At 37.7% G+C, this 12698-nt stretch overlaps 1 protein-coding gene across 5 annotated transcripts in view; it reads left to right on the forward strand.

Moving 5' to 3' along the window:
• LUC7L2 (LUC7 like 2, pre-mRNA splicing factor) overlaps nucleotides 1-12698 on the forward strand; it is a 108321-nt gene that overhangs the window by 64414 nt on the left and 31209 nt on the right. For all 5 annotated transcript variants that reach the window (XM_069087334.1, XM_069087330.1, XM_069087329.1 and 2 more), the window contains 3 exons: nucleotides 2073-2216; nucleotides 9884-10060; nucleotides 11849-11940. In XM_069087334.1, coding sequence (XP_068943435.1) covers nucleotides 2073-2216; nucleotides 9884-10060; nucleotides 11849-11940 — 413 coding nt within the window. The remainder of the gene's footprint in view (nucleotides 1-2072; nucleotides 2217-9883; nucleotides 10061-11848; nucleotides 11941-12698) is intronic.

The following is a 12698-nucleotide window of genomic DNA, read 5'->3' on the forward strand; positions in this document are numbered from 1 at the left end:
ACCCAGAAATAACTGGCCGTGTAACCTTGAGCAAGTTATTTCTGGGTGTGGTGCTGAGTATCTGAGCCCGGATTTGATCCAGGTCATCCCGACACTGGAGCCGGTGCTCTTACTCACTGAGCCACCTGGCTGCCCCTGATCCTGTCCCTTTTCAAAAGTGGGTGCTTCCAACTTCCCTCCCCCCAAGCCTGCCCTCTCTTCCATCATTCCCCCTCTCATCCCCTTCCCCCCTACTCTCCTGGAGGGTGAGATACCCTATTTAGTGTGTATTTCATTCCCTCCTCAAGCCAAATTCAACGGGAATAAGGTTGACCCATTCCCTTTTGCGTTCCTATTCTTCCCCTCCACTGTAACCATTTTCCCTTGCCTATTCTGTATGACATAGTTTACCCCAATCTGTCTCTCCCCATCTCCTCTCATTTTATTCCCCTCACCTCTTAATTTCACCTTTTAAGTATCATCCCTTTTAAATTGGTCCTGTGCCCTCTATCTATGTATACCTGTAAACATATATGCACACATTCACATATGTATTCATATCCCCATATACCCTCATATATATATATATATATATATATATATATATATGTAATTTCTATTCCCTTCAATTACTGAGAAAAGTTTCATCAGTTACAGTTAGTGTTTTTCCATGTAGGAATGTTAATAGTTCAAATTTGATAAGTTCCTTATGATTTCTTTTCCCTGTTTACCTTCTCATGCTTTTCTTGCTTCTTGTATTTGAATGTCAGATTTTCTATTCAACTCTGGTTTCTTCAGCAAGAATGCTTGAAAGTCCTCTATTCCACTGAATGACCATATTTTCCCCTGAAACATGATACTCAGTTTTGCTGGGTAGGTATCTCTTGGTTTTAATCCCAGCTCCTTTGACCTCTGGAATATCATATTCCAAGCCCTTCGATCCCTCAGTGTAGAAGCTGCCAGATCCTGGGTTATCCTGATTGTGTTTCCCCAATATTCAAATTGTTTCTTCCTGGCTGCTTGTAATATTTTCTCTTTAATCTGGGAATTCCGGAACCTGGCTATAATATTCGTAGGAGTTTTCTTTTTGGGATCTTTTTCAGGAGGTGATTGGTGGATTCTTTCAACCTCTGTTTTGCCCTCTGGTTCTAAAACATCAGGGCAATTTTCTTTGAGAACTTCCTGGAGCATGATTTCTAGGTTCTTACTTTGATCATGGCTTTCAGGTAGTCCAATAATTCAGAGAGTCATATTCTTTGCCAGTAGAGGGTCTTGCTTCAGTGTTGATGGCTGCTGACTGATCAGAGTGGTGATTGCTGAAGTTTGGGAAGTGACTGTGGCAACCTTTTTTTTTTTGCTTTTTGGAGTTAAGTGTCTTGCCCAAGGTCACATGGCTTGTGTGTGTGTGTGTGTGTGTGTGTGTGTTAAGTGTCTGAGGCCAAATTTGAACTCAGGTCCTCCTGACTCCAGGGCCGGTGCTCTATTCACTGCGCCTCCTAGCTGCCCAGCAACTTCTTAAAATAGGACAGCAATGAAGTCTGCCATATTGACTCTTCTATTCCCTTCAACACTTAGCAATTATTGTAGGGTTATTAATTGGCCTAATTTCAATATGGTTGTTTCTTGGGGAATAATAGGGAGGTCTGAGAAGAGGGAGAGGTATTGGAAAAAAGCTGGGTTGGTGAAATAGAGCAATAGAACATTTATTATGTTCTCCATCTTTTATGGGCATTGTTCATGGTGCCCCAAAACAATTACAATAGTAACATCAGAGATCACTGATGATATCAGCGTAATGGGTGTAATAATAACGATGAAAAAGTTTTGAAATATTGTGAGAATTACCAAAATGTGACACAGAGATAATGTTGAATGTGCTGTTGGAAAAGTGGTGCCAGTAAACTTGATAGACCAGGGTTGCCACAAACCTTCAATTTGTAAAAAATGCAATTTCTTTAAAGCACAATAAAAAAGGTATGTCTGTATAATTTAGACAATTTAAATAATGTTACATATTTTTCAAGAATAGGCTTGATAACATTTATTTATGAAGAGTTTTATTCATTTTTTTTCTCTTGTCTATATCTTGCTAGGCAGAACGTGTCCATGAATTGAATGAGGAAATTGGTAAATTACTAGCCAAAGTGGAACAACTAGGAGCTGAAGGTAATGTGGAAGAGTCCCAGAAAGTAATGGATGAAGTGGAGAAAGCCCGAGCAAAGAAAAGAGAGGCAGAGGTAACTTAAAACATTGTTTGATGATGATGGGTTAGTTTTTCAATCTTAAGTATTTTTTAAAGTACTTATGTTAGTATTTATATTTCCTGTTGAATGCCTAATATCTTTCTGTAAACACTGACTCAGACATTTTTTCTTTTAACTCTTTTTTAATTAATTTATTTTTAGTTTTCAAAATTCACTTCCCTAAGATTTTAAGTTTCAGATTTTCTCTCCCTCCTCCTTCCTCTCCTCAAGATGGTGTGCAGTCTGATATAGACTACTTATGCATTCATATTAAACATTTTCACATTAGTCATGATGTAAAGAAGAATTAGACCTAATGGGAGAAACCAAGAAAGAAGAAACAAAACAACAGAAGAAAAGGAAAGCAAATAGTATGCTTCCATTGCATTCTGGCAATATAAGAGAAGACTGAATCTTTGGTAAACAGTTAGTTTTATACAAAGGTTGCCCAGCTCTACGTGCCTAAGAGGCATGAACTTAAGCAGTATGAACTCCACTTTTGTCAGTCAACATGCATTTATTGAACACCTACTTTGTTTTTTTTTTTTTTAAAAGCAATTGGGGTTAAGTAACTTGCTCAAGGTTACACGGCCAGTTATTATCTCTGGGTGTGGTGCTGAGTATCTGAGCCCAGATTTGATCCAGGTCATCCCGACACTGGAGCCGGTGCTCTTACTCGCTGAGCCACCTGGCCGCCCCTAAGCAATTGGGGTTAAGTAACTTGCTCAAGGTTACACGGCCAGGTGTTACTGGGTGGGTGCTAAGTGTCTGAGCCCGGGATTCGATCTCCAGGTGTTCTCAACACTGGAGCCAGTGCTCTTACTCGCTGTGCTACCTGGCTGCCCCTGAACACCTACTTTGTGCCAGCACTATGCAATATACTAGGGGTGAGAAGTCCCAGGCTAAAAGGAGCTTAAAATTTTATCAGTCAGGGGAGCAGAAGCAAGATAAGATGGCAGAGTAAAAACAGGAACTTGATTTAATTCGCCCCCCAACCACCTCCAATACCTATAAAAAACTAATAAACAGATTTTAGAGTTACAGAACCCACAAAATGACAGGTTGAAATAAATCTCCAGCTAAAGTCAGCCTGTCAAGCTGAAAGGTAGGGTCTATCGCACTGGCTTGGGAGTGGAAGACAGTCCTGTGTGGGCTGCACTGGCACAGACTGGTGGCACAGACCGGCCGGAATGGGACGGAATCACTGACAGCTGTGGTGGTTTCTAGACTTCTCAACCCATAAACGCCAAAGAGAAAGTAATAAGTCAATAGGGAAACTCTGTTGGACCTGGGTTAAAGAAGAGCATGGTCCAACCCTTGGCCTGAGGGTGGTGCCACTGCAGCCGCCACTGTATCTGGAGCTCCAGTCCCAGAAGTGACTGATCAGAGGGTGAATGAAGGAATCTATTTGCTGGCACCAAGGCAAGATATTCTTGCTTTACCCTGTGTGGATCTGGGTCACAGTCTTGGGTGGCAGTCCTGAGTGAAGAGTACTGGCATGGCAGAGCTTGTGGCGGCTGTGGAGAGGGCATCCTGCTCATAGTTCTGAGGCAGGTGCCTAGAAGAGGCTCTGATAACAGCTGCACAAAACTCCAGAAATTTGGGACACAGCACTCTCCATTCTGGGGGCAGAGTTCTGCTGTGGCAGAGAGCTCAAAAGTCAAGTAATTGGCTGGCAAAATGACCAAACAGAGGAAGAGAAATCACACTATAGAATCGTTCTTTGGTGACAGATTATCAAAACATAGAACCAGAAGAAGACAACAAAGTCAAATTCCTGCATCAAAAACCTCCAAGAAAAATATGAATTGGTCACAGGCCATGGAGGAGCTCAAGAAGGATTTTGAAAATCAAGTAAGAGAAGTAGAGAAAAATTGGGAAGAGAATTGATTAGAGAAATGCAAATCAAAACGACTCTGAGGTACCACATCTCACCAGTCAGATTGGCTAAGATGACAAAACAGGAAAATGACAAATGCTGGAGTGGAGTGGACAAATTAGAACACTAATGCATTGCTGGTGGAGTTCTGGAGAGCAATCTGGAATTATGCCCAAAGGGTTATTAATAATTTCATACCCTTTGACCCAGCAATACCACTTCTAGGGTTGTAATTCAAAGAGATCATAGAAGTGGGGGGAAGACCCATATTTCCAAAAATATTTATGGCAGATCTTTTTGTGGTGGCAAAGAATTAGAAATTAAGGGGGTGCCCATCAATTGGGAAATGGCTAAACAAGTTGTGGTATATTCATGTAATGGAATACTATTGTTTTATAAGAAACGAGAAGATAGACTTCATGTTTACCTGGAGAGGCTTATATGAACTGATGGTGAGTGAGAAGAGTAGAGCCAGGAGAAATTTGGACACAATTACAGACACAGCGTATGTATGACTTCCAACTTTGATGGACTGGACTCTTCTCAGCAATGCAGGGTCATAAGTCAACCCCAAAAGACTCATGATGGAGAGAGATGTCTACATCTAGAGAAAGAACTGAGTTTGAATCCAGATTGAAGCAAATAACCTGCTCTTTTTCTTGTTTGGTTTTGTTTCCTCTTTCCCATTGTTCATTCCATCTGATACAGTCCTTCTTTATAACCTGACTAATGTCTAATGTGAAAGTATTTGCAGATACTATACTTGATTGTATGCCGCTGTGGGGGTGGCGGCGGGGGAGATAAAATTTGAAACTTAAGAAGGAATTGGGGAACTGAATCTTGTAAACTAAAAGTAACCAAAAAAATAATAATAATAAATGACTCTAAAAATGTAAAAGAAAAAATTGGGAAGAGAAATGAGAGTGATATGAAAAAATTATGAAAAATGAGTCAACAGCTTTCTAGAGACCCAGAAAAGTACTGAAGAAAATAATACCTTAAAAAATAGAGAGGAACCCGGGGGGTGGGGGTGGAGCCAAGATGGCGCCATAGAAGCAGGAAAACTCCCTGAGTTCCCCCATAACCACCTCAAATACTTATAAAAAATTACTCTAAACAAACTTTAGGACTACAGAACCCACAAAGTGACAGAGGGAAACAAATCTCCCACTGAAGGAAATGGGTCAACCTTACTCTCACTGAATGGACAGAAAGGGTCCATTGTAGTGCTCTGGGAGCAGAGCCCAACACCCTGTGAGCCTGGGGTTTTAGCCTCATGGCAGCCACAACTAGCCGTGGCTAGGGGGACCTTGGGTGGTTTCCAGAATTATCAACCCATAAATGCCAAAGACAGAGTGAGAGGTCAGTGTGGACTTTGGGAACAGGGGGCCAGGACTGTAGTCTGGCCTCTGCCCCCATTGGGAGAAGTGGCTGAGGTGCGGCAGCGCCGCTGCATGGCTTCTTCAGAGCTCCTGGACTGCAGATTGTAGGGGGACCAAGCCACCATGGATAATCACTCTTGCTTTAACCTGCTTGTATCTGGATCGCTGTCTGGGGTGGAGGTACTGGGGTGTGTGACTGGGTGCCAGAGTCTGGATGCTTCTGAGAGGGCACCCAACTAAAAGCTCCAGCAGCTGTGAAAATCCCAGTGATTTGGGACAAGCTCTCCTCTCCAGAAGCAGAGTTCTACTGTGGCAAGAAGCTCAGAAGTCAAATAATTGAGTGGCAACATGAGCAAGCAAAAGAAGCAAAGCAAACACAATAATCTGATTTTAGATTCCTATTTTGTGGACAGAAAGGATCAAAACATGGCACAGGAGGAAGACAACAAAGTCAGAACTCCTGCATCAAAAGCTTCCAAGAAAAGCACAAGCTGGTTACAGGCCATAGAGGAGCTTAAGAAGAATTTTGAAAACCAAATAAGAGAAGTGGAGGAAAATTAGGAAGAGAAATGAGACGATTTAAGAAAATTACGAGATGAGAGTCAACAACCTGACTGAAGAAAATAACACCTTAAAAAATAGACTAACTATAATGACAAAAGAGGCCCAAAAATCAATGAGGAGAAAAATGCCTCAAAAAGCCAAATTTGCCAGATGGAAAAAGAATCTCAAAAGCTCGCTGAAGAGAATCATTCCTTCAGAATTAGATTGGAGCAAATGGAAGCTAATGACTTAATGAGAAATCAAGATACTATTAAACAGATCCAAACAAATGAAAAAATAGAAGGCAATGTGAAATATCTCATTGGGAAAACCACTGACCTGGAAAATAGATCCAGGAGAGATCATTTAAAAATTATTGGACTACCTAAAAGCGATGATCAAAAAAGGAGCCTAGAAATCATCCTTCAAGAAATTCTCAAGGATAATTGCCCTGATGTTTTAGAACCAGAGGACAAAATAGAGGTCGAAAGAATCCATTGATCAAGTCTAATATTTTTTCACAAATGGATCCTTTTCCTCTTTCTTTGATCTCCTTGAGTGATAGATCTATTCAACTCATCTTTTGGGGCATATTTCCAAATTGCTTATCTGAATGGCTGGACTGTCCCCCAATAGTGCATTAATATACCTGTTTTCCCACAGCTTCTCTAGCATTTGCCATTTTTCATTTTTGTCAACTTTGTTGTTGTATGAGGTGGTACTTCAGAATTATTTTAATTTATATTCTCTACTTATTAGTGATTTAGAGCATTTTTTCATACCATTGATAACTTAGATTTCTTCCACTGAAATCTACCTGTTCCTAAAGCCTTTGATCATTTATCAATTGGAGAATTTCTCTTATTCTTATAAATTTTGATCAGTCCCCCTAAACAGCTTAAAAATTAGACCTTTATAAAGAAACTTGTTGTAAAGATTTTACCCCAACCCCATTTTCCTGCTTCTCTTCTAATTTTAGATTCATTGGTTTTGTTAATACAAAAACTTTTTAGTTTTGGGTAATCAAAATTGACCATTTACCTCCCTGAAGCTTTTTTTTTTCTTTTTTGCTTTGAAGGGGGGAAGGCAGGGCAGTCGGGGTTAAGTGACATGCCTGAGGTCACACAGCTAGTAAGTGTTTAGTGCTGAGGACGAATTTTAACTCAGGTCCTCCTGACTCCAGGATCAGTGTTCTTATTCACTGCACCACGTAGGCACCCCTGCATTTTTATTTTAAAGAAAAGATTAGTTCGGTTCTCTCTGGGACAGTGAAATATGTAATACATAAGATTTTTATTAGAAAGGTAAACATTGTGAAGAAAAATTTGGTTATTCAAAACACTTCATTTTACAGTCATTCAGTTCATTCTTTAGGAGGTAGACAAGTAATTAAATCAGAATCCTTTTGTTCTTGTTGTTCAGTCATATAGTCATGTCCAACTCTAAATGACCTCATGGACCATAGCATGTCAATACTGTTTGTAGGGTTTTCTTGGCAAAGATACTAGAGTAATTTGCCATTCCACCTCCAGTAGATTAGTGCAAACAGGTTATGTGACTTGCCCAGGATCACACAGCTAGTAAGTTTCTGAGGCCAGACTTGAATTCAGGTCTTCCTAACCCCAGGCCCAATGCTCTATCCACTGAGCCACCTAGCTGCCTCCCAGAATCCTTTACTACTTGATAATTTAGAAATGGATATTTATGAGATCAAATAAATTGATTGTCAAGAAGCCATGATCATTATCAACTACATAGTTTCCTAACTCTTCAGTATGCAATTGTTAATATTATTGGTTACCTAGTATAATTGTTAAATGTGTCAGCATTCAGAAAATGTGTTTTTAAAGAAAAGTGTCCTGCAGTTCAGTATTTATACCCCACTGCACTCATTCAGTACATACCTCTTTCTATATTAATATACTTTAATTATAAACATATAAGTATGTTTAATTATACTTTATATAGGATAGACCAGTGGTTCTCAAAGGTTTTGGTCTTAGGACCTCTTTACACTTAAAAATTATTGAGGACTTCCTCCTGCCTCCTCCCAACAGCTCCCTCCCCCTTTAAAAACTTTATTTTTAATTCTTTTCTTATTTTGAGTTCCAAATTCTTTACCAACTTCTATCCTCTTCCCTACCCATTGATAAGGCAAGCCATATATGATATCTGTTATACATGTGAAATCATGGAAAACATGTTTCCATATTAGCCACACTGCAAAAAGAGCAAGAAAAAGAAAACGAGAAAATTATACTTTTGCTCTCAAAGTTCATCAGTTCTCTCTGTGGAGGTAGATAGCATTTTTCGTGGTGAGTCCTTCAGAATTGTCTTGGGTCATTGTATTAATCAGGGTCTTACATAGTTGATCATTGTTATGATATTGTTATTACTATGTACAGTGATCTGATTTTGCTCACTTCACTTTGCATCAGTTCATATAGGTTTTTCTAAAACCTCCCACGTCCAAAGAGCTTTTTAAAAAATGAGAATTATATGTATTGACAATTACTATATTAGAAATTAAAACATCTTAGTTTTTTATGATAAAAGTTTTTGCTGTGGTGATCCCCATGAAAGGATGTTGGGGAGCTCTAAGGGGCACAAGACCACATTTTGAGAACCTCTAGCATAGACTGTCTACGAATAGAGTAGACTCATTGAATTTTTGGAACTTAAAGGGGACCTTAGAGGTCATCCAGTCCAGGGTTGCTTTATCTTTTTTGTATCATGGACCCCTCTGGCAGTCTATTGAAACTTAATGGACCCTTTATCATAATAATGGTTTTAAATGCATAGGATTAGAAAGGAAATCAGCTTTGTTAAAATACCGTTACGAAAATATTTTTTAAAACTAATTCACGTCCAAAATGAAGTGAGGAGAACTTTGTACACTGTAACAGTATGTCGTATGATGAATAACTGTGAATGACTTAGTTATTCTCAGCAATATGATCTAAGACAATCCTCAGAGAACTTAAAGGAAGAACTGATGGTATTTGAATTCAGCCTGAAGCTTGCTTTCTTTTTCTCTCTCTCTTTTTAGTTTGAGTTTTATTCCACAAAATGACTAATATGGAAATATTTTACATGATTGTACATGTATAACCTATGTCAGATTGCTTACATATCTCAGGGAAAGAGGGATAAAGTTTGGAACTTTAAACTTTTTTAAAATGTTAAAAATTGATTTTTGCATGTAATCGAAAAAAAATAAATTATTATTTAAAAAAATAATTCACAGATCCTGCTAACAAACCCAATCTAATTATAATCATAGAATCTTAGATTAGGAATAGACCTCAGAAGTCATGTACTCCAATCCTCTGCCTGAAAATTATGCCTATTCTCTAAGGAGTCACTGGCAACTGGTTTTCCAAAGCTGGAAGAGATATTAAAGATCATTGTTGTTCTCACTTTTCATGTAAATTAGCCCCAAAGGCAATGTTTTAATTTTTACCCACCCAGAAAACTACCACAAAAACTTAACATTACACAGCTTTTCATTAAGCAAGTCATTTAAGCTTTATTATCTTCATTTCTCTTGAATGTAAATATAAAGTACTATTATTCCCTTGTCCCTATTAACAATGCCATTTCATGGAAGTGGGAAAAGATATATTAGATATTTTAAATTTCCTCAAAATTAAGAAGGTATGTATTGCAAAGAGGCAAAATATTTTCAAGACTAAAATGATTGTTTTTATGTTATTTGCAAAAATATTTTTGCTTGACAGTAATGGGTGTTAACATGATTAACTTCTGAGGCATCTGGAAATATGGTAACATTTGATTTTTAATTTCTTTTTTCCTATTGATATTTACGTGACTGCTCATTTTATTTCATCATTCAGGAAGTCTACCGGAATTCTATGCCAGCCTCCAGTTTCCAACAGCAGAAACTTCGGGTCTGTGAAGTATGCTCTGCTTATTTGGGTCTTCATGACAATGACAGGCGACTAGCTGATCATTTTGGGGGGAAACTACACTTGGGATTTATTGAAATAAGAGAGAAACTTGAAGAGCTAAAGGTATGTTGGTTATAACAATCTTTTTATATGCAGTTTTTCTTTTTTCTTCTAAAGTCTCTGAATCAATAGAATGTCAGTCAGTAAACATATATTAAGTATCTGCTATGCACCAGGAACTGTATTAAACAGTTTAATTTTTTTTCTTCCCTTTTTTTGGAGGACAATTGAGGTTAAGTGACTTGCCCAAGGTCACATGGCTAGTTTTGTGTGTAAGTGTCTGAGGCCAGATTTGAACTCAGGTCCTCCTGATTGCAGGGTAAATGCTCTGTTCACTGTGCCACCTAGCCACCCCAACAGTTTAATTTTTAATTAAAAATTTTTTTTAAAAAAGGCAAAAGACAACCCCTGCGCGTAAGGTTCTAACAGTTTAATATGGGAGAGAAAATGAAAAAAAAACTTTATGCAAACAAGTTATATACAGGATAAATTGAAGATAATCAAGAAAGAAAAGGCACTAGATTAAAGGGAATCGGTAAAGATTTCCTGTATAAGGTAGGATTTTAACTAGGACTTAAGGAAAGCCAGGGAAACTGGCTTTTAGAAGAAGTTTTCATTTTGATAAGGTGGATGTTTCTCATAGTATGGTCCTTGCATCCCAGTTCTACTTGGTTTTATAGTTAATTGCTTCAATGTATTTTCTTCACTGTTAGACTGTAAACTCCTTGAGAGTGGGGTCTGTGTTAAATCTATCGTTGTATGCCCAGTGACTAACACTGGTCTTTTATATAGTTGGTCACTAGCATTATAGAAGACACTCCTCCATTGAATGGGAGCTTAGTGTGGATAGCCTCTTAATGACTCTTCTAATAATGACTGATTCTGTGAAAAAAATTTCTAATCCTAAATAGATGATATATAGATAGGTATTTAGGTGGTGTAGTGAATAGTGTTAGAGTTAGGAAGATCTCAGTTCAAATCCCACCTCAGACACTAACTAGCTATATAATTCTAGGCAAATGACTTAACCTTTGTCAACCTCACTTCCTTCATCTATAAACTAGGAATAATAATAGCACCACCTCCCAGGGATGTTGTAAGGATAAAATGAGATGATATTTTAAAGTATTTTGCAAACTTTAATGTATAAATTTTAAGCTATTGTTATGTCACATTTATTTAAAAGTATTATTTTTTAAATTAAATTTTGTTTCATTCATCAAGCATTTTTTTCTCCCTTTCATTTCCTACCCCTTTCAAAAAACAAAGAGATAAACAAAATTAGTTAACAAATCTCCAGTCAAGCATTTCAGATTCTCACATTGGCCGTGTTCAAAAAATGTAAAATAATATATTTTGAACCGAATTCTAATATAAAGTATTTGGATAGTATTAGAATTCATTTTTATGGGATTTGCCTTGCATTGGAAATAAAAGATAAAACACACAATTCAGTGGAGCAGCTCTTGTTTTATATATGATGTGAAACATTTTCGATATATTGGTTAGTTTTGCTGAATCTTAATCTTTTTAAATTTTTTTTTCTTTTTGGAGGGGGGAGGGCAGGGCAATTGGAGGTAAGTGACTTGCCCAAGGTCACATGGCTTAGTTAAGTATTAAGTGTCTGAGGCTGGACTTGAACTCAGGTCCTCCTGATTCCAAGACTGGTGCTCTATTCACTGTGCCACCTAGCCGCCCCTTTTTTTATTCTTATAAGGGATAACTCTGGGAGGGCGTGGAGTATGTTGGTGAAGTAAAAACAAGAAAGCAATAAAATTTAGTTTGTAAAAAATTCATCATACTTAAATTGGATTATGCCATCATTACTTAAACAAGTATTTATTTTTCTAGAGAGTTGTAGCTGAGAAGCAAGAGAAAAGAAATCAGGAACGCCTGAAGCGCAGAGAAGAAAGAGAGAGAGAAGAAAGGGAGAAGTTGAGAAGGTATAGAACCTGCATGAAGGGATAAATATTTTAATTTGGTTATTACTAAGTTCAGGTTTTTCACTTCTGTAAAGCATGTGAGTGGGGTGTGGTAGTGAACTACTATAATGCCAGCTATTTGGGAGTCTGGAATTGGTGTATCTTTTGAGCTTGGGAGTTGACCTATTGTGGGCTGAGCTGATCCATTGTCTAGGTTAAGCTCAGAATTAATATGGTAAGCATTAATGTGGGAGTTGGAGACTACCAGATTGCCTCAGGAGAAGAGAACCAGCCCAGGTCAGAAAGGGAGCAGATCAAAGTTCCCATTTATTACATTTCCATTCTTGGTAAGATAGAGTAATGGTTAGTCTTTAAAAAAAAAATCAAAAAGGTTATGAAGGTATCAAGAAATAAAGTTTCTATAGATCCACTAGAGGGTATTTTACTTCTTTAAATCTGCCATGTATTGTGCTCAATATCACATTTTTATGCAAGTATATAATTAGTTGGTCCTTTAATTCTTTAAAAGTTTAATATCTTTTGAGATGAAGAAATAATGAGCAAAGTGAGCTATTTCTTTTGGATTTGGGCTATAATTTTTATAAGGGCCAATAAGTTTTTATTGATCGTATGAAAGAAGTTTTTATTTATGCTTTTTTTTTTCTGGACTCAAATTTGGGACTCATACATTTTCTCTGGCTTTTACTAAAAATAACTATAAGCATGCTGTTAAAGTAGATTTTTAACTCAATTTCCCTATAATTCACAGGAAGATGAGG

The sequence above is a fragment of the Petaurus breviceps genome, unplaced genomic scaffold, assembly GCF_028583685.1.
Source record: "Petaurus breviceps papuanus isolate PSGF00001 unplaced genomic scaffold, PetGlider_PUasm1.0 181, whole genome shotgun sequence".
NCBI classification, from domain to species: domain Eukaryota; kingdom Metazoa; phylum Chordata; class Mammalia; order Diprotodontia; family Petauridae; genus Petaurus; species Petaurus breviceps.